The sequence below is a fragment of the Hipposideros armiger genome, unplaced genomic scaffold (assembly GCF_001890085.2).
Source record: "Hipposideros armiger isolate ML-2016 unplaced genomic scaffold, ASM189008v1 scaffold_134, whole genome shotgun sequence".
Taxonomy (NCBI): domain Eukaryota; kingdom Metazoa; phylum Chordata; class Mammalia; order Chiroptera; family Hipposideridae; genus Hipposideros; species Hipposideros armiger.
The window spans coordinates 2,487,151-2,512,119 of NW_017731484.1; the positions used below are offsets into that span (position 1 = coordinate 2,487,151).

Consider the following 24,969-nt stretch of genomic DNA (forward strand, 5'->3'; position numbering starts at 1 on the left):
TCGGGGAAACAGGGTAGATGATCTTTTTTACTTAACACCAACATTTTGCTTGAATTGTTTTTTTATAATCTTGTCCAGAAGCAGAGATCTGGACCACCTGATCACCCTCATCCATCCCAGCTCTGTATGTACACCACACAAAAAGATCTAACATCAGCATCGTAAGCTGCATTTTCTGTCATAAAAAGCAAAGTGGCTGGTGAGTGTCAGAAGTAATCAGTGTCTAAAACATCTACACCTCTTCTTTAATAAACATCCAATTTTATTTACAAAGCATTAAAGCTTCAGCAAGAAGTACCCAAGGCTTTTACAAAACTACAGAACATTAGAAAACAAAATGGGGGTGGAGATGACAAATAGGAAGAAGAGAATATGTGTATATTGTACAAATTTAGAAAATCAAACTGAAATGGACAGAGGCTTTAGGAGCTGAAAAAAATTCCAAAAGCATAAATAATTATTAGGAGCTGCTGCCAGAGACTATCTGACAGGGCTGAAGTTGATTTTCTCAGTAGCCAGTTTAGGAGATGGACACAACATAAATATCCAAATGCACAGGTAGAAGACACCGAGCTACTTTGCACATGGAAATAAGCCTTTGTATGACACTGTTTTCACACTATTGCAGTGTACAGTAGAGAAAGATAAGGAATGGAAGTTATGTCTGCAAAACAAAAATGTTAGTGAGCCACATACTAATCTCAATCAGTGGTCTGAGATGATATATTAAATGAAATTCACAAAATAAGCATTTGAAGAAAAAATAGTGGCATCTAAAAATATAGACATATTGCAACTGACTGAGAGAGCTCTCACTTCAACTACTGAATATTCTGGTGCTACAAGGTGGAATAGGAGAAAGAGGCTCTTACTGATATGTTCTACTTTGATTTCAACCCTAAAATCTAAAAGGTAATCAGCTTGTTTGGCTACCTGTAGGAGCACCCACTAGCTGATAAGAGATTTCACAATAAGCACAGTGTTTAAACTCTCCTTTGAGAATACTGTGAAAACGATGATCCAGGTTAAGCACTTCTGGTCAGCTAAAAGTTCTACTCAGAGAGGCTAGTGAGCCCACCCCACACTTTATTTCTTTACTTGGATTTTCAGATAATTTCAAACACCTAATGTACATATCCATCCAACCTGCTACTTTTTATATAAAAGAACAGCAAAAGCAAAAAGTAAAAAATTTTTTTAAAAGCTAAGCAACCTTTCACAGAAAGGAAGTGACTGAAAGATGTAAGGAAAAGAAGTATAGATATGAGAATGGAAAACTACAATGACTGATGGAAGGACAGATATCCACATGCAACGATAAAAAAAAATTTGTTCCTTGATCTGTGATTTGAACTGTGTTGTTGCTGCTTTGATTTTGGATGGTTTTACTTTAGTCCTTGCATAGATTCCCCCACCCCAATAAAAAAGAAGCTTGTTGAGACACCTTGGTTTGTTTCCATGTCTGGAAGCCAGCACAGATAAAACAATGCAAACTATTGATGATTCTTTGCTGGAGACGGATGAAACCATCTTTAAAAACCATGAGTAATGAGAAGGAACCAATACTGGAGGGAAACATGCAATCAAAGGAAGAGAAAATCCCTGACCCTCTTGCAGCCCAGCTTCTTGAGCAAAATGGGGTATGTTAGAAAGAAGGGGCCTTTCTAATCTTTCTACTGTTTCCGAAAATTTCAAATCTTTCAAGCACTTTCTTTTCTGCCCATTGTTTGTCCACAATATGGAAATACAGGATGTATCTGGTAAGAGGGTAAGTTTCAAAATGGAAGAAAGAATATGCAACAAAGTTTTCTAGGATACGGATAGCAGAATTTCAGTAAGAACAAGTCACTCAAAGACAAGCACTGAGGATGGAAGGCAGATAGAGGAGACAGGAAATGACAGGTCAAAATGATGATGGGTACAATAAAATCAGATGAGCAAAACAGGTATCTTTTCTCCAGCAACATAACTCAGTATTAAAGTTTAAATCAGTCAAACTCCCATTCGATGTCTTCACAAATCCTCATTCCTGAGAGCCTATTTGGACTTATGCTTGAAAGGGAAGGGACGTATACTCTTCTTTCATAATTCACTTCTTCATTCAAACATAAAATTCACTCCTTCCACCTCCTGGGTGAGAAGCAGATGCCTTTGCTTTAAATTAAAGTCAATCTCAAATGACTGACCACAGTGTCCAGAGGCCACATGATGGAAAAGTGGGGCAGAACGAAGCACTTCAAGGGTCTTCATAACAGTTCGGAGATTGCTCCCCCTGCTAAAGAGATTAGACACAAAAAGATTTCTTTTAGCATCAACTTAGACCAGTTCTTACGAAAACAGAAATCCTGATGGATGCCAGATGATTCATGACAAGCACACATGAGCTAAGAATTTCCCTCCTTAAGTTCAAACCAACTCCCCCTTACTATTAATTGAAAGAATAACCCAAATCCCACATCCCCAACCCACACTTTCTCAGTACTTCCCCAAAGGGGGGAAAAAAGGCAAAATGATCAGAGTTCTACACATTTTCTGAGTTGCTAATTAATTAACCATTTTCCAAGGTGTTAACAAATAATGCTTGTAATCCAAAAAGTGCAGTAAGGAAAGGAAATTCTAGGGTACTACACCTTCTAATCTTTCATATATTAGACTGATTAGTCACTAAATAATTAACAGTGAGCAACAAACTCTTTTCTAAGCACCCCTGTTCCTTAACACATTGAGGACGGGGCATTTAAATGTATAGATGCAAATCTGCGTCACTGGTCCACAGTGTGTTAAGTGACATTCTCATCACCTTAGACTCCCAAACATGATGAAATGTTAATGAAAACTACTGTTGACATTTCTAAGTGCCAACAACTGATCAATAAATAAAATCCTCAATAGTAAAATCAAATGAACACTTCCCTGATTATTCCATAGAAGCTGCTCAACCTCTGGGGGACATCCTTAAATGGGCTGCTGTGAAATATTAACTAGGAAGTGTAAAAAAGAGAACAAGGTGAAGAAAATCCTCCCAGAGGCCAATGGGAATGAGGGAGAACATGCCACTTGAAGGTTAAATGGTTAAAAAATAATTGCACAAGTTATGAAAGAAAAGTACCCATTTGTAAACTTTGCTTTTAATTTGATTTTTAAAGGAAAGGTTCAAGCACAGTTGAAAACTGGCAATAAAAAAATATATTCCCATTTGCCTGAACAGACTGAAATTACAAACTCTCCTGGATGCTACATTGTTAAAAATCAAATTTAAACTTTATATAGTTCAGTAAGATAAAAAGTTTATTTAGCACCTGTTAATGTAGCTCCCTCTCAACATAAAACATAATAATTAATCTCCTGAGTTGCTTTTTTTAAATCTTTAGATAGAAGACTCTGCTCCTCAACAGGACTCACTATCAGGCCTTTAACACCCTCAGGCTGGTTTTGCTGACTGCCCCCTCAGGTATCCTAGCCAATCTAGTTTTAAAAGTTTAAAAATGAACACAACATTGACATTTTAAGCCTAAATCCCAACACGAAAACCAAAACCAGAGCAATCAATACTATGAGCAAGACAAGACACAGAGAAACAGCAGGACACGAGAAGACCTCTGGACTATTTAAAAGTCTGCCCCAAGGATACACATTATTTTGCTGCAACATAAAGGCAATCTATGGTAATATAAAATTAAGAAAAATTCAGCTCGTGGTGAACAGCTGCTACTAGCACCTTCCAATAGCAGCCTAAGGCTGAGTGGCCTAAGAAAATACTACTGGATATTGATTTTCAATCATTACCTTAGTCAGCTAACAAGATCACAAAGAATGAGAAAGAATATCCAACTAGCCATCTGATTTTAGCAGGAAATTCATGTATTAGTCTTTGACTGACCGATCAGTTTTTAAAAAGGGAAGAAGAGGAGAAGGAAAACTCACACTTACTACCAAGCATTCAAAAAAATCACAGATTCAGGAGGTGGTTCAGAAGCCCGGGGTGTGGGCCGGCCTCGGGGGCAGTGTGTGGCCAGATGCAGGGGAGTCTTCGAGGTGCCTGCCCGCCCAAAAACGGCGTCTCTGCCTGTTTTGGTCTTTGCTACCCCAACAGACTCCAGTGTACACCAACCCCTTCATGTCCACGTCACGAGGCCTTTAGATCATGTGTGTGACAGACCGCAACTCTGTCACACTTGCTACTGATGTTTACTACCAAGGGGCCCTAGTTCTTGGGCAGTCACAGGGCAACGGGGATACTGGTGGTTCTGCTCATGTCTCAAGTTTCTGATCTGAGGACTAAGTAGGGAACCTGACAATGTTGATCTGGCCTTTCCCAAAAGTCCCAAGCTCAGGGTCACCCTCACCAAGCTTCACTGATGGGTCCTCACTCATCACAGAAGTGTGTCTTCATGGATGTGGGTCTGCTGGTCCTATCCAATACTAATGAGCTGTTTGAGAGGGGAGAATTTTCTGTAGCCCCGATTCCAGCCTTTGCCTACTCTGGGCCCTCCAAGCTGCTCATGGTATTGGATGAAGCCCCACCCTCCCCCAAAGAATTCCACACAGAAGATATGATGGGTTGTCCTGAAACTAAGATTTCTGCTGGAGTTATCTGTGAGGTCCAGTTTCACCAGTCTCCCTTGTGAGGAGTTGCAGCAGCCTTCACAAAGACCCACACCACACCGCAGCTAGTCAATAAAGCTGGGTACAAACCATAATGTCCCTTGAAGGTTTTTAATGATCCTGCTGCTCAGCACACGCTGGCGTTTCATCTGGCCATTTCAGTGTTGAGAATTTTCATTCAGAAAAAGGTCAAGGCACCAAGGCCAGAGAAGGGAGAAAATAGGCAAAAGGAGGTACAGATGACAAGAAATGTGCATGCACACAATTGTGAGGAGTCGGTGAAATGTTTGCAGCACTCTACCCAGCTTTTTTGTCTGCGTGTTGTCAGAAAATGTATCATCACCCTGGCCCTACTCTGTGAAAGTCTCCTCTAGTCCTTTTAAAGGGTGGGGCTGTTAAAATAGTTGCCTCTATTTAAGGTTGACCAACTCAAGGGCCTAGTGAAAATAATGTAGAAAATAAAAGTCCAGTATGAAGCACCCTGCTATTCCAAGATATAGGTTCTAGTCTTTAAAGAGGGCGGCAACTCCTTTAAGTCTTGTCGGCAAAGTAAATGGGAACAAACGTTTATCAGGCCCTTGATAATGGTATTTATTCTTAAGGAGCTTTGAAATGCTGACTTGTACCAATAGTAAAATATGTACTCGACATATAGTTCAAAATTTCACTGCAAACTATATTTAGTATTTTGAGAAATTTCGTGACTAAAAAGGCCCATTCCTTTAGGGCTGAGTAAACTTTCCAATATTTTGATTTTGACTCTTATTTAAACATTTTAAAAGCACAGTTGCCATACTCTGAGCCATAAAACCTAACAATACTTCATGGAGCCTTTGACAGAAACCTAGTTTGGCAAATGTCAGAGATAATTTAGCTGCTGTCATTGACCACATCAATTAAAAATTAGAAGTTCAAATCACAGAGAGAAAAATGTGAGTTTTCAAAAACTTTATATGGTTTATTTACCATACATTTACTATTATAAAGCCAATGATTAATTACAGACAGGTTTTAAAGAAGCTAGGAGACTATGTCCTAGAGCATTTCAATTAATTCAATATGTTTAAACCACATGTTAAGTCACCCTAAAGCATTTTAGCTCCCTGGGCCAGCGAAATCTATTTAAACTTTAAACTGTATTTCTTCTGTAGTGGCATCAGCTTGGAACAAGAAGTGGGTAATGGAAGAATCGTTTTTATTTACATGAGTCTATTACTGATCTGCAATCTTTGTTGGCAATGTCCACATATCTCTTCCAGACTATTTTAAAGTACATAAAGACACAGCCTTAAGTGGAATGACAGTGGAGGTGCTAACTGATTATCAGTGTGGCACCGCAAATATTGTTGTGGGAAACAATGCTGGTGCTCAATGGTATGGTGTTGGGCTGTGAAAAACTACATCTAGCAAACTGAGGCAGAACACTCATGAGGAACTGTGTGTGCTTCAGCTTTTCTGCAAAATTCATGTTCACATGATTAACTGACTTAAGGAGTAACTTAAACAAGGAATTCTGTTTCACATGCTAGGGCATCACATCACATGCATTTAAATTAAAATGTTAAATAAAGGAGGCAGGGGGACACCTGAATACAACCGGATATTTTATCAGTCCAACCTCTTAGTACACTGACCACAGAAAATTGAGAGTACTGTATTAACTAAAACAGTGCTTGTATATAAAACAAAAAGTTTCCAAAACTCAACAATGTTTGAATAGAAATGGACTCTAATTTGATTACTAGTTTTTAAACAAGAGACCCTTTAGCCTAGATTCACAAATTTCTGATAGGAAATGGAAAATGTTCTCCGTCTCCCAATAAAAATCCCTCACTATAAAAGTGAGAAAACTCAGTAAGTTTCAAAAGGCTTAGGTGTTAAGAAGCTACACAGGTACTGTAGTTTCTGTCTTTTTGGTAATCTCCTCCTGTTTCAAAAACAACCCCTCATCTTTTTTAACGTGATGGTTCTACCAACTTCACTGTTGCTTCTAGACTACTGGGAGACAGAAAAACCTCTGGGATTTGAACAATTTGGAGAGAAAGAGAGAAGAGATGCTACAGGTAAACAGGAAGCGCCTATATAAAGCAAGTTATATTTCTGGTTATCTATCTGGCCCTTTGAGGCAAACCAAACCAAAATAAAACACCTAGGAGCAAATATAGATGAAGACATGAATTAAACCAGAGGTTCTTACCCTTTTTTGGGTCATGGATTCCGACAGGAGTCTGATGGAAGGTATGGCATCTTCCCCACAAAAATATTTACACAATATTTTGCATATAGTATCAAGGGAATGCAGGCCCCTGAAGCCTATTTATGGACCCAAGGTTAAGAGCCACTGAATTAAGCCAAATCTGGTTTAGCCTGCCCTTGTCAGCAGCTTAAAACTCAAGAGAATATTTGCCACTGGGAAAAAGGAGGGAAAGAAGGAAATAAATGCTGCAGTTAAACCGAGTCATGGGCTGTACAAAGCAAGGCCACGAAGCAAGCCAGGCAGTGCTCCCAATGTGTCCTTACCTGTCAAGGGCTGGCTGAGTTCCGCCTGCACTTTACCCTTCGCTGATCCTTCCAGAGGTAAACCTCTGTCCCCTTTGTAGAGTTTCGGTTTAAATGGAGAATCTTTCTCTTTACCTTTTGATCCTTTAGGCCGGCCTGCTTGCTTCTTCTTGGATTTGCCATCCCCCTTCACACCCAGTAGTGGATGGACTTCTGTAAAAGCACAGACAGGCATGGAAAGGAATCCATACTCCACCAGTCCCATCACCCCAACCAGGCACAAGGCATGCCACCTACCCACGAGCCAAGAACGTTGTCCTTGTGCCCCAGGCCCACTAGTACAAGGAGGAAATTTTGCTTTGTTTGTTATTCATAAAACTATAGAAGAACGGAATTAAGAAATAGCTGCTTGGCCAAAGGGCACACGCGGCCTATGTGGTTTACAGCAAGCCACAGCGGCTCTGAATTGAAAACGTGGCTGAAGGACACACTGGCACTCAGCACGCCGAGGCAGAGCAGGAACGCACACATGCACGACGTCATGTGAGAACAGAAAGGAAATGGTAAGAATCCGGACTCTACCCCATGATTAGAGGCGTCCAGAGTCAGACTGTGAAAGTAGGTAGAAGAATGAAAGGATTGTCCTAGTCTGACTAGTACTTTACCGCATAATAAAATCTCGGGGGGTGGGGGGGGAAGAGTGGCATAATGAGACAAACTGAGCCAGGTGTCAGAAGGGTTAAAGTGTGTCAACTTAGGCAAAGTACTAAGGGCAGAATCTCCCCATTCTGAAAGAGAAGAGAAAGCACATGAAATCATTACAAAGTTGTAAAGCACTATAAAAAGACTCCTAGGAAAATTCCTTTAAGGTAAAAATCACTCAAACAGGAAATGACCAGGCTGTGCTGGAGATAAAAAGTGGTGTCTATCAGGCGGCAGAGGGAAGCTGTGGCCCTCACTTACCATCATTTGGTACTCCTTGAAGTTCTATATTGGTTGTTTTGGGTTTCTTCTTAGGTGGCTGGGACCCATCTGCTGAAGACTGCCTCTTCTTCTCTGAACTAGCCCCTTCGTCCATCAAGGAAGTTTGGACTGCATCCGGTGGGGGGCCATAAGGATTTTCTTCTGGGTCTTCTACCTCAGGGGCAATGGGTAAATACAATAGAGCCTTTGAATCTTCCAGCTCTTCATCACTATTTGGAACAGGATCAGACAAGGGATTGGAAAAAAGAGACAGTTGCTTAAACCATGAACCCTTCCTCTAGAGCAGAATCACCTATATTACCCATAAGCAACAGGCATAGATCTAAAACTTTAAGAAAGCCAAGATTCAGGGGCCGGCCGAGCGGCTCAGTTGGTTAGAGCTCGCTCAAGAGTTTGAAGCTCTGAGCAACAGAGGTTTGATTGTGGGCTCAAGCTGAGCAGCTGCTGAGCTGCCAACAGGTGGCAGGATGGCTCAGCTTAAAAAAAAAAAAAAAAGAAAGAAAGCCAAGATGAATAAAAGGGAATTAGACGACATGATTAATAAAATCAGTAGTAAAATAAAATGGTATAAATGAATTCTTTCAGTGTCTTAAGACTTTCTACACAGGAGAAAGGGACTTCTTATACACCAAAGCAGCTATCTCTTAAAACTAAGACAGATGAGACTAAAGGGCGAGCCAAGGAACTGACAAGTCCAAACCAGAGGTGAAGAGAAGGCGCGCACACCCCGAGGCCTGGCCTCGCCAGCTCACCTGCTACAGAAGGCAGCAATGGGGTCCACACTGGTGACATCTACTTCTTCATCCTCAGCAGCATCAGCCCCTGCAGGACAGAAACACAGTAGAGGTATGATTTTCATAAACTGAAATTCAGAAGAAACAAAGGAAGAAAACCAAACAGTTAATTTTATTCAATAATTCAACAAACATGTGCTGAATTTCCACCATGTGCTAGGCACGGGGTCTAGAGTGATGACCAAGAAAGTTGTGAACAGTTCTTCAGTAGAAGCTTCATAGTCTAACTGGGGAGACAGGCATAAATGGATCATTTCAATTCAACACAGTAAGTGCTACAGTAAAGGTTATGTGCAATGTGCTAAGAAGATGAATGAAGGAACAACTTATGTGAAAGTCTGGGAAGGCTTCACGGACCATAATCCAGTAATACCAACACAGTCCAGAACATGCTGCACTCCTGGTGGGCCTCCTAAGACACATGAGGCACCAAGTTATCTAGTATCACAAAATGGGAACCAGCACTTCCAAGCTAGAAAGAACCAACCTCAATCCCAATTCCGATTCCTGGCACCATCAAGGGGCCCAACAGTCAATGATCTATGGCCTCAATTACCGACAGTGCCAACTGGGCAGGCTGAGCATTCGCACGCTCCAACCTCTATTAGATAGAAAGCCCTGGGTTAGACACCATGGGGATAAAAAGAGAAATCTTTATTCTCAAGAAACTTCCTATCAGTAAGTTCTGAAGACAAGAAATATCAGTGATCATGATCACAACAGGAATTAACATCTGAATGCCTATCACACCAGGCACTACTGAGTGCTTTACTGGAGTTACCTCATGTAGTCCCCACAACCCTCAAAGGCAGGTTCTATTATTACCATTATTCTACATATGAGGACACTCAGGTTTAAAGAGTAAGTATTTTGCCCAAGGCAGTCTGGCTCCACAGCCCATGCTCATTACCTTCACCTTACTGACAAAGGAGTGACAATACGTGACACAGCTGAGCACCCAGCATGTGTGAGTGCTTTGTTAAGTGCTGCAGGTAAACCCTCACTTACCGTATTTGCCGGCGTATAAGACGACTGGGCGTATAAGACGACCCCCTAACATTTCCACTCAAAATACAGAGTTTGTTATATACTCGCCGTATAAGACTACCCCCTCTTCCGCACACCTTCCACACACCAAATAAAAGGTAAAACAATATCAGATTTGATTTGGCCCACCGAAGTGCAAACAAGCGTACTGTATTTCGTGTCACCACATAACCGTTTTGGCGATGTTGAGCCACCATGTCTGCTACATGTTTTTCGAGTTCTGGCCAGTGTGGGGTGCCTCTTCTTAATGCACACTTACCCCTTGGCATACTCTTTAATGCTTTCTCATTTGATTTCCAGTCCCGAACCATCTTTTCTGTTACTCCATATTGTCTTGCAGCAGCACAATTATTATTTTCCTTAGCAAAGTTTATAACTTTCAGTTTAAAATTTGCATCATACTTCTTTCTTTTGGCTGGTGCCATGATAGGGATGATAGGGGTTTGACTGGTCGACATTTTCTATGCTGTACTGTACAATGGTGCAGTATTGTGGTTGGCTGTTGGCTGTATACAAAGCCTGATTTGATTGGTCCCTGCTCCCTGTTTGCCCGCCCTGTCACTATAGCAGTCTGGTCCACCCTTGCATCAGCATCTCCCTGGGACCTCACTAGTGCGCAAGTGCGAGCTCTTCAACATTCTAACAGGCACCATGATAGCGCAAAATCGCACACAGCCGACCATACACCCAGTATGGTATCGCGATTCGCGATTTTGCGCTATCATACTGGGTGTATGGTCGGCTGTGTGCGATTTTGCGAGTGTGGTAAAATCGCATAACAGCAAAATCGCATAACAGCCGAGCATACACCCAGCAGCGCTGCTGATGCCTGAACGGTATGTGGAATGAAGTGGGCGGGCATCGGGAGGCCACTATGGCACGGGGCAAGCACTATGGGCAGTCTATCTGAAGTGTACCTGGCGTATAAGACGACCCCCCACTTGGAGGCATATTTTTCAGGGCCAAAAAATCGTCTTATACGCCGGCAAATACGGTAATCATCTGCAATTAATCAGGAAATACAAAGTAAAATGTTGAGAGTTGTTGAACCCTAGTAATAACACCCATGTAAGCCCTCACACAATGCCTTAGTAAGAAAAAAGTGACATTTTAGATTAAGTGATGAAATAAATTTCCAACGTAAATTAAGAATGAATAATGAATAAAGCAATCATTTCTCCTTTGGGAAATACTATCTGCAATTGAGAAATATTACCTGTCTGCTCAGGCTCACTCTTATCTTCATCTTCAATATCAAACTCTGATTCCCTTTCCTCATATTCTACATTTTCATCCAACTCTTTGAAGTCTGGTGCAAAGGCACTCCAATTTTCCTAGGCCACAAAAACAAAATGTATACTGCTTAAATATATGAGAAAGCAACAGTCTATAATCTAGACATTAATGATATAAATGAAACATTTTAACATGAAAGTGACTCAGAATTCTGAGATCAAATTTGGCAGATAATAAAAATTAGGCATCTATAGGTTTTACTATCTTAAGGTATTTCCTATTTTAAACATTCCAAGTTATTATTTACTATAGTTCTTTCATAAATAACTGCCATCTTCAATATTTTTAAGATGTAATTCTGAGTTACATTTTCTTATGAATACACCAATTACACATATAATTCAAGGTGTTCAGAATAAAACTAAATGTAAAACAGAAACTAAGATAAAAACAAGAAAAGCAAAAGAAAATCTATCTCAGATAAGAAACAGAAAAATGAAACTAAAAGTCCACTAGACGCTTTCACTGGAAAGAGAGCTAATAAATTGGCTTTGGCCCAAGACCATCCCATCAAAATAAAGCAAAGGTAGATGCACTAAACCTATTTAATTAGGTTACAAGAATCATAAGCAAAAAAAGTATATAAGGTAATTTTTAGCTTACTATTTGTAAAATTCTTTGATTAAAAAAAAAAGTGTATCTTGTTTCAAAGTAATTAAACCAGAAAAATACTTACTACTTGATTTTGTGCCCAGATAGACACCACTCCACTAGAAATAGAAGCTATGATGGGTCGAACAGGATGCCACTAAATTTAATGAAGGAAAAGAAAATGAGCTCTAAGAATAGATCCAAAATTTTCTGTATTATGTAAGTAAAAACAGCAGCCTCTTATTCTACTCACAGCTACATCCAAGAGCAGTTCTCCTCTCGTCCCGTGGAGAATCTTCACCAGGTTGCCTATGCTCTTCTCCCAGATGTACAGGGCATGCTGCCGAGCTGAACCTGCTACTATGTATTCCCCATCCCCAGAGAAACAACATTTCTTCCACGGGGTCCTAAAGATACAAAGAAAGTACCCAAGGAGAACCCGAACCTGAGCCCAGGTCATGAATTAATCACGTATTCTTCTAGGTTGTGATACACACCTATTTACTAAGTCCTGTAATTTCTGCATGGGTTCAGGCTCTCCATCTCTTCCACAGGTTAAGATTTCTCGGCCATCATAAACTCTGATTATTCGATCTGCTGTGTTAATTAAAAAGCAACTACAGAAAGGACAAAGATATCAACACCAGAGGTCAGAAATCTGTTTCCATTAACATTTTCTATTACTACCTGTTACTCAGAACAGTATCATAAAACAGCTAATAAACTGGGGAGAGGCTGAATAAAGATCTAAGTAATAGGTTCAAATACTTATGTGTCCACTTGTCACATTCCAAACCAAAATTTAGTATGAAGTGAGAATGTATTTTATATTTCCTGTGTATCCTTGAACTCTGTATGTGCAAACTAACAAACTGATCGTCAGTATTTGACTGAGATCCAAGTCTTTAAAACTGAAATCAGCTTAATTCATAAGCATTCAGTTATACGTATGTAAATACTTCATTTCTCTGGCCTATTTTATACATAATATATTCTTCTTAATGAGTTCATAAACTATTTCATTTTAAAATGTTCAACTTTTTACTATAATTACATTGGAAATCTGTCTAAAATAAGTTATTTCATCACCTTCCTCCAGACTTCACTGACGAAACTTTTCTTTTTTTTTTTAAAGACTTTATTGGGGAATGGGGGAGGGAACAGAGTTGGGGAATCGGGGAAGGGGAACAGACAAGTTGCTGTCCTTTGGTTCTTCGGTCTAGTTGTGGAGGACTTCGCTTCACTGGCCCATGTTGGTATTGTGATCACTGCGCTCTTCCCAGCTGAGGCAGATCAGTCGCCGGCTATTGGACGGCCACTCATGCTCGCTGCCAGCCACTCACCGTAACTTACAGCAGCCCACTGCAGCCTCGCCGTCGCCGGCGACTCACCACAGCCCAGCTTCAGGTTGAGCTGTTGTTCAGCATCTTAGCTGTAGAGGAAGCAGCGTCACTGGCCCATGTGGGATATGAACCGGGGACCCTGCTGCTCAGAGCTTGTGCTCCCAAGCCAACTCTTAACCAACGCACCACTCGTCTGGCCCAAAACATTTTTTAATTAAAGAGAATTTTGAATGTGAATGTCCCCTAAGCGTGTATGGGTGTTCCTATCCAAAACAGGGTGACTGTTACCTCTCTTATTAACAACCTCTCTCCTCATGTTTCTGTTGATGTATCTATTGTACTTCTAGCTGCGTAACCAACAGGAAAACATCTGAAAATAAAAGGCTAAATAGGCTTTATGTGAGTAAAATATTGGGTTGTCGGGAAAGTCATGACGTATTTTGTCTATGTTTTTCAAAGGTCATTTATTTATATAAAGAACAAAGATCAATCAATGATATATTGCCCTTTTTGTTCGATAACCTTTTGCCATCTTTCAGTGAGCTTCAGAATTCCTCCTTCATAGAAGGACCTGTCTTTATTTGCGAAAAACTGAACAAGGTGATTTACAGCCTCATCTGAATTGAACGTTATACCACGCAAGGAGTTTTGAAGACAGCGAAACAAGTGAAAGTCTGATGGCACAAGGTCAGGCAAGTATGGTGGGTGTGGCAACACATCCCATCCAAGCTCCAATAATTTTTGATGGGTGATCAAACTTGTGTATGGTCTCGCGTTGTTGCAATGGAACACAACTCCTTTACAATTAACAAGCTCTGGACGTTTCTGGATGATGGATTCGTTCAAACTGTCCAATTGTCAAACAGTACACATTCACATAGATTGTTTGGTTCCTTGGTAGGAGCTCGAAAAACATGACACCTTTAAAATCCCAGCACACTGACAGCATAACCTTCCTCTGATGTCTGCTTTCGATGTCATTTGAAGTGAATCATCACGTCACAACCAAGACCATGTGCGCACCATATGGTTGTAAACAATCCACTTCTCATCACCAGTTCTCAGTCGCTTCAAAAAAGGATCGTTTTCCTCATGTTTAATGAGCATATTGCAGATGTTTAGACGTGCCGTCAAATGAACTTCTTTGAGTTCATGCAGAACCCAAATATCGAGCTTGCTTATATATCCCAGCTTCTTCAGGTGGTCATGAGCGCTTGAATGATGGATGTTCAATGTTTCTGCAATCTCTCGTGTCGTGTAACGTGGGTTTGACTCGATCAATGCCTTTGTCGTCATCAACCTCAGTGGGCCTCCCTGACCGAGGAGCATCATTGAGATCAAAATCACCAGCACGGAATTTCATGAACCATCGTTGGCACTGACGTTCTTGTAGAGCATTGTCACCGTAAACTTGATGCAACTTTTCACAAGCTTGACGCACTTTCTTCCCTTTATGGAAGTAAAACAGTAAAATATGGCAAAAATGCAGTTTGGTCTTCCATCTTCAACTTGTTGCAAAATCTCCAAAACTCAACCAAATTGCTCAATTTTTTTTTAGAATGAAGCTAGAACTGTCAGCTGTCAAATGACACAGAATAGATGCAAATGACTCTAGTACTTCTAAAAACGAATTAGTGCCATCTGTTGCAAACATGCGTCATGACTTTTCCAACAACCCAATGTATGTTCAGTTACTATGTGAATTCTGTAACATCAATTCTGATTATAATAGCTAATCTTTACCTGGTGTTAACCACGTGCCAGGCATTTTAGTTCTAAGCACATACCTACCTCTCTGATATCCTTTCTGTAAAGGAACTGCCTGATAACCTCCAGATAAAGAAGATGTGAATGCTGGTTTAGCGTAGTAAATTTTATGAACTTAAGAACCAGATATTGACAGTTTCCAATAACTATTTTTTAAATAAACTTTTTTAAAAATTTAAGTAGAATATACACAAAAACTGTGAATCTCAATTTATTTTTATGTTCTACTAATTTTAACTGTCCCTAAAAAGAAAAGGTCTCACCTCCCCTTCCGGGCAAATTCTATTGACTTAATGGCGGTGGTATTGCTTGTTCCAGTTGTTACTCTAAAGGAAGCAACAAGATCCTGAGAATCTGTTTTTAGGACCAAAATCTGAAGTTTAAAAGAGAGAAAAAAAGTAAGTATTCTGATAACTTATAGTAATTAGATCTGGCTTGTTTCTAAAAGCAGGCAGAGGCTGGGTAAAAATATAAACATCTCTACTCCCATGTATTCAACCTGATTAACTGGTATTGCCTTTTACCTCTTCAAATAACAGTGTCTTAATCTATTCTTAAAATATAACGCTTAGTGTTATTCACAATAATCAAAAAGTGGAAGCAACCCAAGTTTTCATCAACAGATGAGTGAACAAAATGTAGTATATACATAAAATGGAATATTCTTTAGCCTTGAAAAGGAGGAAAATTCTGGCACATGCTGAGCATGGATGAATCGTAAGGACATTATGCTGAGTGAAACAAGCCAGATAGGAAAAGACAAATACTGTGTGAGTCCACTTATATGAGGAACCTAGAGTAGCCAAACTTAGAGACAGGATGGCTGCCAGGGGCTGAGGGGAAGGAAGGAATAGGGCGTTATTGTTTAATGAGTACAGTTTCAGTTCTGCAAGATGTAGAATTCTAGAGATACATGGTAGTGATTTGTATAACACCAAATACACTTAGTGCCACTGAACTGTACACTTAATTGTTAATGTGGTAAATTTTATGTTGCATTGTATATGCTGTTTACCCAATTTAGAAAAATTGGCACTTTCTAAAGTAGCCATGAAATTATACTAGCCCATGTGCCCCAGTCAAAAAAAAAAAATCAAGGTGCCTATTAGAACTACAAACTCTAAGCTTAAAAGGGACCTTAAAGCTCACCTAACTTGACTTCTTACTCCACAATACTATAGACTAAGCTGGCCTGAATTATACAATATTTACAGAACTAGGTATTTTCATCAGCAGTATTCCATTTTATAATATAACTTTTGAATTTTATAATTTAGTAATGGCTCTTCATTAGTAGTATCCAGTAAAAGCCCTTCCATCTTTTTCTAAGCCACATAATCTCTGATCACCCTAAATCCAAAAAACAGAAATTATTATTAAGCGTAAGAGAAACACAGGCTGCATTTGCCACAGGTTGGAGGTATGCTTAGTGTAGGGGTAAAAGAAATTTCAAAGAAAGGAGTGCAAGTACACATGAAAGGAGCCAGTGCAAGGCTGACCAAGGCTTATTTCACCAGCTTCCAGGCTTACCTTGCCTTTTGCATTTCCTGTATAGATATATTCCCCTCGTCTATCAAAAGATGCAACCACGTTCAAGTCGGAGTCATCGTCTACTGGCAGAACAACATGTTTGGAATCTGAAAGGGTCAACATGACAGGAGCAGATTTCATGGGACACACGAGAACCTTGTTCCTGTTTAAAAATATGAACAGTACATTGGCTGTTGCTTTGGTATCAGAAGGCTGATTTTCTTGCCGTTTTCCCTGATCTCTAGCCACTATCCTCATCAACTCTTCCAGCCCAAGCAAAAATAGTGAAAAGCCTAAAAATCTAAATGTCTAATAATAGAGAAATAACTGAGTAAAGTTAAGGGGTCCTACCTTGACAAATAAAATGTAATCATTAAAAATAAAGATGTAGCAAACCAGTAAAATATGTATGAAATAACATAAAAAAGCATAATACTGATTAAAACCATGTAAAAAATACATATATATGTATGCGTAACATGCATATTTGTGCTTTGTGATCTATAAAGCACTACATAACAACTTTATACATAAAGAGAACTTGACTAACAGAGAACCCAGAGAAATGCAGACATTAGTTATGTCTGGGGAATAGAATGATGGGTAGCTCTTTCTCTTAAAAGCAGTTTTAATACTGAATGACTTCCCCTCTACTAAAGAAATTGAAATAATCAGGAGGGAAAGCCCCAGATCAAGGATTAGTCATTATATTTATTCCTACTTTTGCCCAGTTCCAAAGTCTAAATTTTAGCCAGTTTTTAATTATATAATACAATAACACTGTCCTTAAAATCTTATAGTAGAGGCAACCTACGAAGTGGAAGATTTAGAGAGATGTGTGCATTTGCCTCCAAAAACCTCAGAAACTGTCATGAGCCTGGAGCTAACCCATATAAAATTAGACCCCACCCCAGGAAATAATAGCTCAGATTAGATTAAACATACTGATCTCGTGGATGATACTGGACTTTTAAGATGGGTGAAGGGAATCGAAACCTCTGGTCACAGTCGCCTGAAAGAACATCCCACTGTGACACTATGTTATCAGTGGAAGCGCTCACAAGCTTATGACCATCTCGACTCCAGCTGAAAAGAAAAAGAGGGTAACTTAGCAAATATTCTAAGGTAAAGATATCATATTGCTCTTATGGACAAAAATACATGAGTCACACATACTGCCCTAATTGCTTGGGTCAACATATTTCTTTTTTTTTTTTTTAACATAAACTCAAATCCACAACAAGCTTTCCCACCTAAGCAATAAGAATGTTTTCGTATTTTCATATCTAGTAACAGAAGCTCTTAATAGTTCAAGATAACACTACAAATGGCTCTGTGAAAGAACAGACTCAAAACATTTTAGAAGAGTCTACAATCAATGGTCCCTTAAGTGTTGATGTAACAAAGAACAGGTTTTTTTCCTAGGGGGCGGGGAAGGAGTATCTCAACTTTCTGAAGTTGTCCCTGAAGTAGCTAGCACCTTCACAGCATAAATAAAACAATAAAGATCCAAATCTGTTAATTTAAATGAATTAAGAAAGGAATTAATTCCTCCTGCTAAGTACAGCTAAGCATCCTGGACATTATATATAAAACAAACACAAAAAGACTGAAAGGCAGAGAAAAGACAACTGGCTAGAGACTGCTGGATAGGAGAAATGACGTAAGAGTGAGTTCCTTGGATGTTCTTTTTGCTTCCTATGTCCCAGACCAGGTGACGAAGAAGCCAACAACACGGTAACACCAATGGACACACACACGAAAAGCCTCAAGAAGAGCCTGCTTTCTCTGGCCGAAGGAGCCAGAAAGGACAAACCAGACAGTCTGAAAACATTTAGGCAATAATCACTCTACTCCAGCAACCACCACAGAAAAAAACTGCAACCCCACCTCCATCCCAGTCAACAAGGTTTAAATAGTCTAGACTTTCACTCTTGCCCAGTCATAGCAAGGCACCCTTCCCTCCTAATTGGTGTCAGAGAAAGCTCAGTGGGGAGCCAGACTTTCATAACCACCAGGTGGTTAATGAGGACCCCACCACAGTATTAGTGGAGGCCACATGGGGCGCAAGAACAAGGCACTCCTAGCCTTCCGCCCCAGGATGGTGTCAGCCTAGGAGGCCTAGTGGGGAGCCTGAACTTCCAACCCAACAAAGCCAAATTAGAAACTTGGACTTCTAACCCATGGCAACAAGATGGCATCCTCCCTTCTCCCTAGTACAGTATCAGAAGGAGGCCTGCTAAAACGGAAGATTTAAATAAACTCTACAGTCTTACAATATCCAAAATGTCCAAGTTTCAACTGCAAATCACTATCAACCCAAGGAAAAAGAAAATAACTTGAATAAGAAAAGACAATCAACAGATACTAACAGAGATAACAAAGATGTTAGAATTATCTGACAAGAATTTTAATGCAGTCATTGTAAAAATGTTTCAACGAGCAATTGCAAACATGCTTGAAACAAAGGAAAAAACCAGAAAGTCTGACCATTGTCACCCAATAAATTTTAATAATAAAAAAAAAGAAAAAGAAAAAACCAGGAAGTCAAAGCAAAGAAATAGAAGCTACAAAGAAGAACTGAGCGCCACCCGAGTGGCTCAGTTGGTTAAGAGCTGGCTTGGGGGCCAGCCGAGTGGCGCGATGGTTAAGAACTCGCTTGGGATGCTAGAGGGCCCCGGTTCGGATCCCACATATGAGGGCCAGTGACACTGCCCTCCACAGCTAAGATGCTGAACAACAGCTCAACCTGGAGCTGGGCTGCCATGAGTCGCCGGCGACGGCGTAGGCTGCACTCCCTGCGGCAGTGGGTTGCCATGGGCTACCGTATGTAGCCAGCAGCCAGCGTGAGCGGCCAGCAGCCGCAGTGAGCGGCCGTCCAGAAGCCGGCGACTGATCTGCCTCGCCAGAGAAGAGCGCAATGATGGTGCCAACTTGGGCCAGTGAAGCAACGTCCTCCACAACTAGACTGAAGAACAAAATGACAGCAACTTGTCTGTTCCCCTTCCCCCAATTCCCCAGCACTGTTCCCATCCCCCCAATTCCCCAATAAAAAAAAAAAGAGCTGGCTTGGGAGCACGAGCTCTGAGCACCAAGGCCGCCGCTTTGGATCCCACATGGGGGCCAGTGACACTGCACCCTCTACAGCTAAGATGGTGAACAACAGCTCGACCTAGAGCTGGGCTGCCATGGGTCGCCGGCTATGGCGTAAGCTGCAGTGGGGCTGGCCAGCAGCAGCAGTGAGCTTTCGTGAGCAGCTGTCCAATGGCCAGGGAGGAACTGCCTCACCCGGGAAGAGCACAATGATAACACCAACAGGGACCAGTGAAACGACATTCTCTCCACAACTAGGTTGTGGAGAATTCTAAATTCCATAAGCTCAAGAACTAGATATTATCATACTTTCTTACATCTGACAATTTTATTTTTTTCCAAAAGACAGATGGGTCTTTACTTATGTCTTAGAATCTTAAAGATCGTTTAGTTCTACCTCTGGCCTCCATCCAGTGTTGAATTTCTTCTGCAGCATCCGCAAGAAGAGTGTAGCAAGCAGGGACAGCACCACTGATCAATTCTTTCCTGAGCACTCCATCCCATCCCTGAGCACCTTTGCTTAGGAGCTCTTCTCTATACTAAGCTAACATCTGTTCCCCCATTACCTACTAGTCCTGCTTCTACTTCTTGGGCCAAGTTTTCTGTCTTGTACATGTTAGCTCTTTAATAGTTAAGATAGCTATCACGCCTACCCAAATCTTCTGTTGGTGAAACTTTATGTTCAAATATGTTCAAATATTACACAACAAATAAAATAATACATAAAGTTATATTCTAAGGCTGAATTTTTAAAAACCCACAAAATGCATGTAACTACTATTGATAATTATAATGAATAACTATACTTATATATACCATAAATTAGGGGACAGTTAAATAATTATGATACATATATACTATGCATCATATATAGAGAGAGAACCCAAAAAATGTATACACATTTTAAGAAAGGAAAAAAACTGTATTAAAATTTTAATACTCATATACACTGATAACAAAAGATGAATACAAGTCACGTTTGACTTCTGCAATTACAAGAGGTGCTCAAAGTGGTTACCATCAGCGTCCAGACACTTCTGATTATGGCGAACTACTGCTTGAGCAACGCTGATCAAAGTGTCCACTTGTGTACATTTTTTGGCGCCCCCCATATATACATTCCACTAAATCTCAAATATAGTTCTTGTACAGGACCTATGAAGCTTTAGTACATGCACCTGTATGCACATACACCTCCTCCTTCTTTTTTTTAAAGATTTTATTGGGGAACGGGAACAGTGTTAAGGAATTGGGGAAGATGAACAGCCAAGTTGTTGTTCTTCAATCTTAGTTGTGAAGGGTGCAGCTAGCTCAGCTCCAAGTCCAGTCACCATCCAGCCACGCTCAAGGTGCTGTGTTCAATCTTAGTTGCAGGTGGGCATAGCCCACCATCCCATGTGGGAGTTGAACCAGAAACCTTGTTGCTAAGAGCGTATGCTCTAACCAATGAACCATCCGGCTGCCCGATGGCAGCTCAGCAGCAGCTCCATTCGAGCGCAGCTCACTGGCCCATGTAGGAATCAAACCAGCAACCCTGTTGCTCAGAGCTCACACTCTTAACCAACTGAGCCACTCAGCCGGCCTTCACCTCCTCCTTCTAATCAAGAACCTCTCCTTGGTTTTTTGTGTGTGTGCCCAATGCCTACAGTACCCGAGACGTAATTCATATACAATGTTTGAATGAATGAATGAATGAATGAATACATAAAAGAAAACCTTTATGCACAAAGGCATTCACTAAACATTATGTAGCAGAGAAACAAAACGAAAATGGTTAAGTAAATTGTGATTTATCTGTCACAAGATATATAGCCATAAAAAAGTTTTTAAAGCCTATGCAAGCAGGAAAATGTCTGGTCAGTGTTCAGGAGAAAAAATAAAATAGAATACAGCTCAATTACAAACTCTGCTTTTTAATATATAGAAACATCAAAATTTTCATAGTAGTAATATCTAGGTAATGGAACTATGGGAGGTACTAGTTTTTTCTACTATCCTGTATTTTCCATAATTTTGTAAATGATTATACACTATTTTATAATAAAAATATATGCATATTTTAATAGGTAGGAGTTCCAAAATTAGATTGTGATGACAGCTATACAACTCTGTGAATGTATAAACACCAGCGAATTGTACACTTTAGCTGGGTGAACTTTATAGTATGTGAATTATATGTATCTTAATAAAGCTGCTAAAAATATATGTATCTGTTTAAATCTTTATTGCAAAAGCATAACAAAAAAGAAACTAAATGCAAAGGAGCTAGAAGGGACCTAAGAGATCATCCAGGTTGGTGCTCTAATTCTGCATATTAGAGAAAGGTTTTGGCCAAAGCTACCAATTCATTAATGGCCAAACGTAGACTGGAATTCAGGCCTCTTTCCAATCCAGTACTTTATAATACGGCAGATGCTTCTATCTAGACAAAAATAAATATAGTATGTTACAGTTTAAAAAATCTAGATCTGATTAGGTGCTTTTTTGGGCCCCAAGTTCATTTAAAAAAAGTGCTGCCCCAAAATAAAATTTTCTGAAGTAAATACAGTCTCAGCAAGTAAGAAAGGAATCGATGGGACTAGATACATAACCAGAGTTCAGATCAACATGTGCATATTTGATAGAAAGCCTTAGTAACTACAGTTCAGTGAAGGAATGGACATGCTTGCGATCGCTAAAAGTGATGGAATGCAAGAACCTGGACAAGGCTGGACGAGATGATTTTCAAGCTTCTCTCCTAACAAAGATTTTTTTATTTTAAATGAAAGGTCATTATCACAAATATCACTATGGCTACAATGTATAAATATCGTTTTTCAGTATTGAAACATTCTCAGAGCCTGACCCAGATCCAGAGCACACACTGAATTTCTCATCACCAAGCAGCTTCAGGCACAGCATGGGTTCAAGGTCTACATAAACTATGAGCAACTATATTACTAATGGTTGAATACTTCTAACTCTAAATATTAAAACACCGACAATGAGACTGGCAATTACACAATCACCATTCATCCCAATTTAACTCATATTAAACATATTAATATTAAAATTCCTTACCATAAAGAACAGACTGGATGGATGTGTGCACTGATTATTTTAGCAATGCCTCTTGTCAAGAAATCCCAGATGACAATTCGGCCATCATTACAGCCAACTGCAAGCAGCGTGCCCCACCTGTTAAAGGTGCAAGTCAGGGCCATGCTAATACAATCCAACGTTCCATCAGCTTCCTAAAAATTAAAACAAACACAAGAATATAGACAATAATACCCAAGTATTCAAATTATTTTTTAAAGGTTCTCTATTATCTATGACACTTCTCTTGAATTTCAATTATGAAGACCAAAACGATCTCTGTGTGTGTTCTTACACCTATTAAACTAGACAAAATGAAGGAATATTTATAAAAATATAGAATTTCTAGAAACAGATGTGGTCAATCCCTCATATTACCACTATAACTTTGTACATACACTCTCAAGCGCAATTAAGACAAAATGTAACAAGATTCATTAAAAGAGTCATCCTATTTACCCAGTAATCATAATTTTGGAAATTTATCCCAAGAAAAATAATTTAAAACAAAAACCCTGGAACAGCCTAAATGTGTAACATTGGGAAAGTCAAATGAATTATTTTATATTAATATCAAGCCATTTAAAATAACTATAATGACTACACTGAAACATATTCCAAGTATTACAAAATATGTTTACATTTAAAAATATAAAGCATACTTATATATATTATTACTATCTAAAAACATTGATCAAAACTAGAAAAGCACCCACAAAAAAGAATCTATGTACAGTTGATGGTACTGTTTGCGATCCTTCAAAGTCTTTTTTTAATTTAAAGGGAAATGAACCTTATAAGATATAAAATATTATGGTGGGATTTCCAGCCAATATTGCCTATCTATTTCCTCCCTGCTCAAAATTAAACATTTATTTCCATATTATAGCAAAAGATGTATCATCATATTTAATGCTTCTGTTGTCAAAAAAAAAAAAAGGATCAAAATTGATTTTCCCTCTAACACAAAAGCTAGTGACTGACCATGTTCCTAAAATCACAATACTATCCTCTTACCTCTGGATAATTCTGCCCAAAGGACTCTGCAACAAAGCAAAGAGAGAGAGTTGATGGAACATGTGCAACATCCCAGGGATTTCACAGCTCAGGAATGGTGGATAGCAGCGGTCTGCAAAGTATGCCTGTGGAACTGAGCCCTTTCGGAGACTACGGTCACACCTATTTTCTTTATCATACCAAGATGGTACTTGCCTTTTTAGTCTCATTATCTCATAAGTTTATAGAGGAGTTCTCCCTGAGGCTGTATGACCTACGATATCACAACAGAGCAAGTGAAGAAGCAGATGTGAGAATTCTGCCAACTTCTATGTAAGCAAACATTAGAGATTTGTAAAAATATAAAATAATGTCATTCTTCTCACTAAATACTTTTTTAGAAAATAGTTATTTTCCATAAAAACATGTTACTTATGTAAACATGTAACAGAATTATTATGGTTATTTTTAAATAACAAACTTTTAAAAATAAAATCAAATGATCATAAGTCCCAACTATTCTCTAAAACCTTTATTAACAGTAGTCAACCAATGGTGATTGTTCCCCTTACTAATAATAGCATTTAGGTTGTAACATAATCTGGTAGTTGGTTAAACACATAATTCTCTATATTAATTTCTTAAGCAAACAACATTTTGGTACAAACATCCCTGAATGCTTTTCCTACATTAAATTTGGTATTTATACATTAGCAGTAATAAACATTTCTAGCTACAGATGACGGTATGATGATACTGCCTGCTTATCAGAAGTTTAATTTTAGCAGCAGCACCATCTTTGTCAGTATTTACTTCTAAAGATTTTATTACACTGATTTTTAAATTATACTCTGAGGTCTACAGGTCCAAGAAAGTTGTTTTATGTATAAGGCATCCAAGTAAGATTTCATTTTAAAAAGAAGTCTACTGCTTTAAAAAACAGTCTGAAAACCACTTTATTACAATTTGTCTTTTATAAAAATTAATAGAAAACTAAAGAGTGAAAACATTACAACTTACAACAAAACAAAACAAAACACAGTCCCCACAGTTAAGAAAACTAAAAGAAGGATGAAACTTGAGGTAAATAATTGCCCAAAAGGGTAATTATCTTGGATTTACCTAATGTGCACCAGACTTATAGTAGCTGATTACTTTCAATTATGAAAGAAAAGAATAAAATGCTGAAACCAGGTTAAGATAAGATTTTTTGAAAAAATCTTTTTAGGGCCGGCCGAGTGGCACGTTGGTTAAGAGCTGGCTTGGGGCGCCAGCTCTGAGCAGCAGGGCCCCGGTTCGGATCCCACATGAGGGCCAGTGAGACTGCACTCTCTACAGCTAAGATG

The 24,969-nt window shown here is 39.4% G+C and overlaps 1 protein-coding gene across 5 annotated transcripts in view; it reads right to left on the minus strand.

The window, feature by feature from the left end:
- Window positions 1-239: 239 nt before the first annotated feature.
- Window positions 240-24,969, minus strand: part of RBBP5 (RB binding protein 5, histone lysine methyltransferase complex subunit) — a 41,449-nt gene continuing 16,719 nt past the window's right edge. Inside the window, exons 2-14 of one of the 5 annotated variants that reach the window (XM_019649719.1) lie at window positions 23,645-23,670; window positions 22,610-22,782; window positions 17,402-17,542; window positions 16,457-16,619; window positions 15,190-15,299; window positions 12,314-12,433; window positions 12,070-12,223; window positions 11,902-11,973; window positions 11,146-11,263; window positions 8,841-8,910; window positions 8,068-8,297; window positions 7,240-7,317; window positions 240-2,275 (exon numbers count right to left, since the gene is read on the minus strand). In XM_019649719.1, the coding sequence (XP_019505264.1) occupies window positions 2,247-2,275; window positions 7,240-7,317; window positions 8,068-8,297; window positions 8,841-8,910; window positions 11,146-11,263; window positions 11,902-11,973; window positions 12,070-12,223; window positions 12,314-12,433; window positions 15,190-15,299; window positions 16,457-16,619; window positions 17,402-17,542; window positions 22,610-22,782; window positions 23,645-23,670 (1,484 nt within the window). In that variant the 3' untranslated portion in view covers window positions 240-2,246. The other 4 variants (XM_019649717.1, XM_019649720.1, XM_019649718.1 and 1 more) reach the window with 4 other exon arrangements.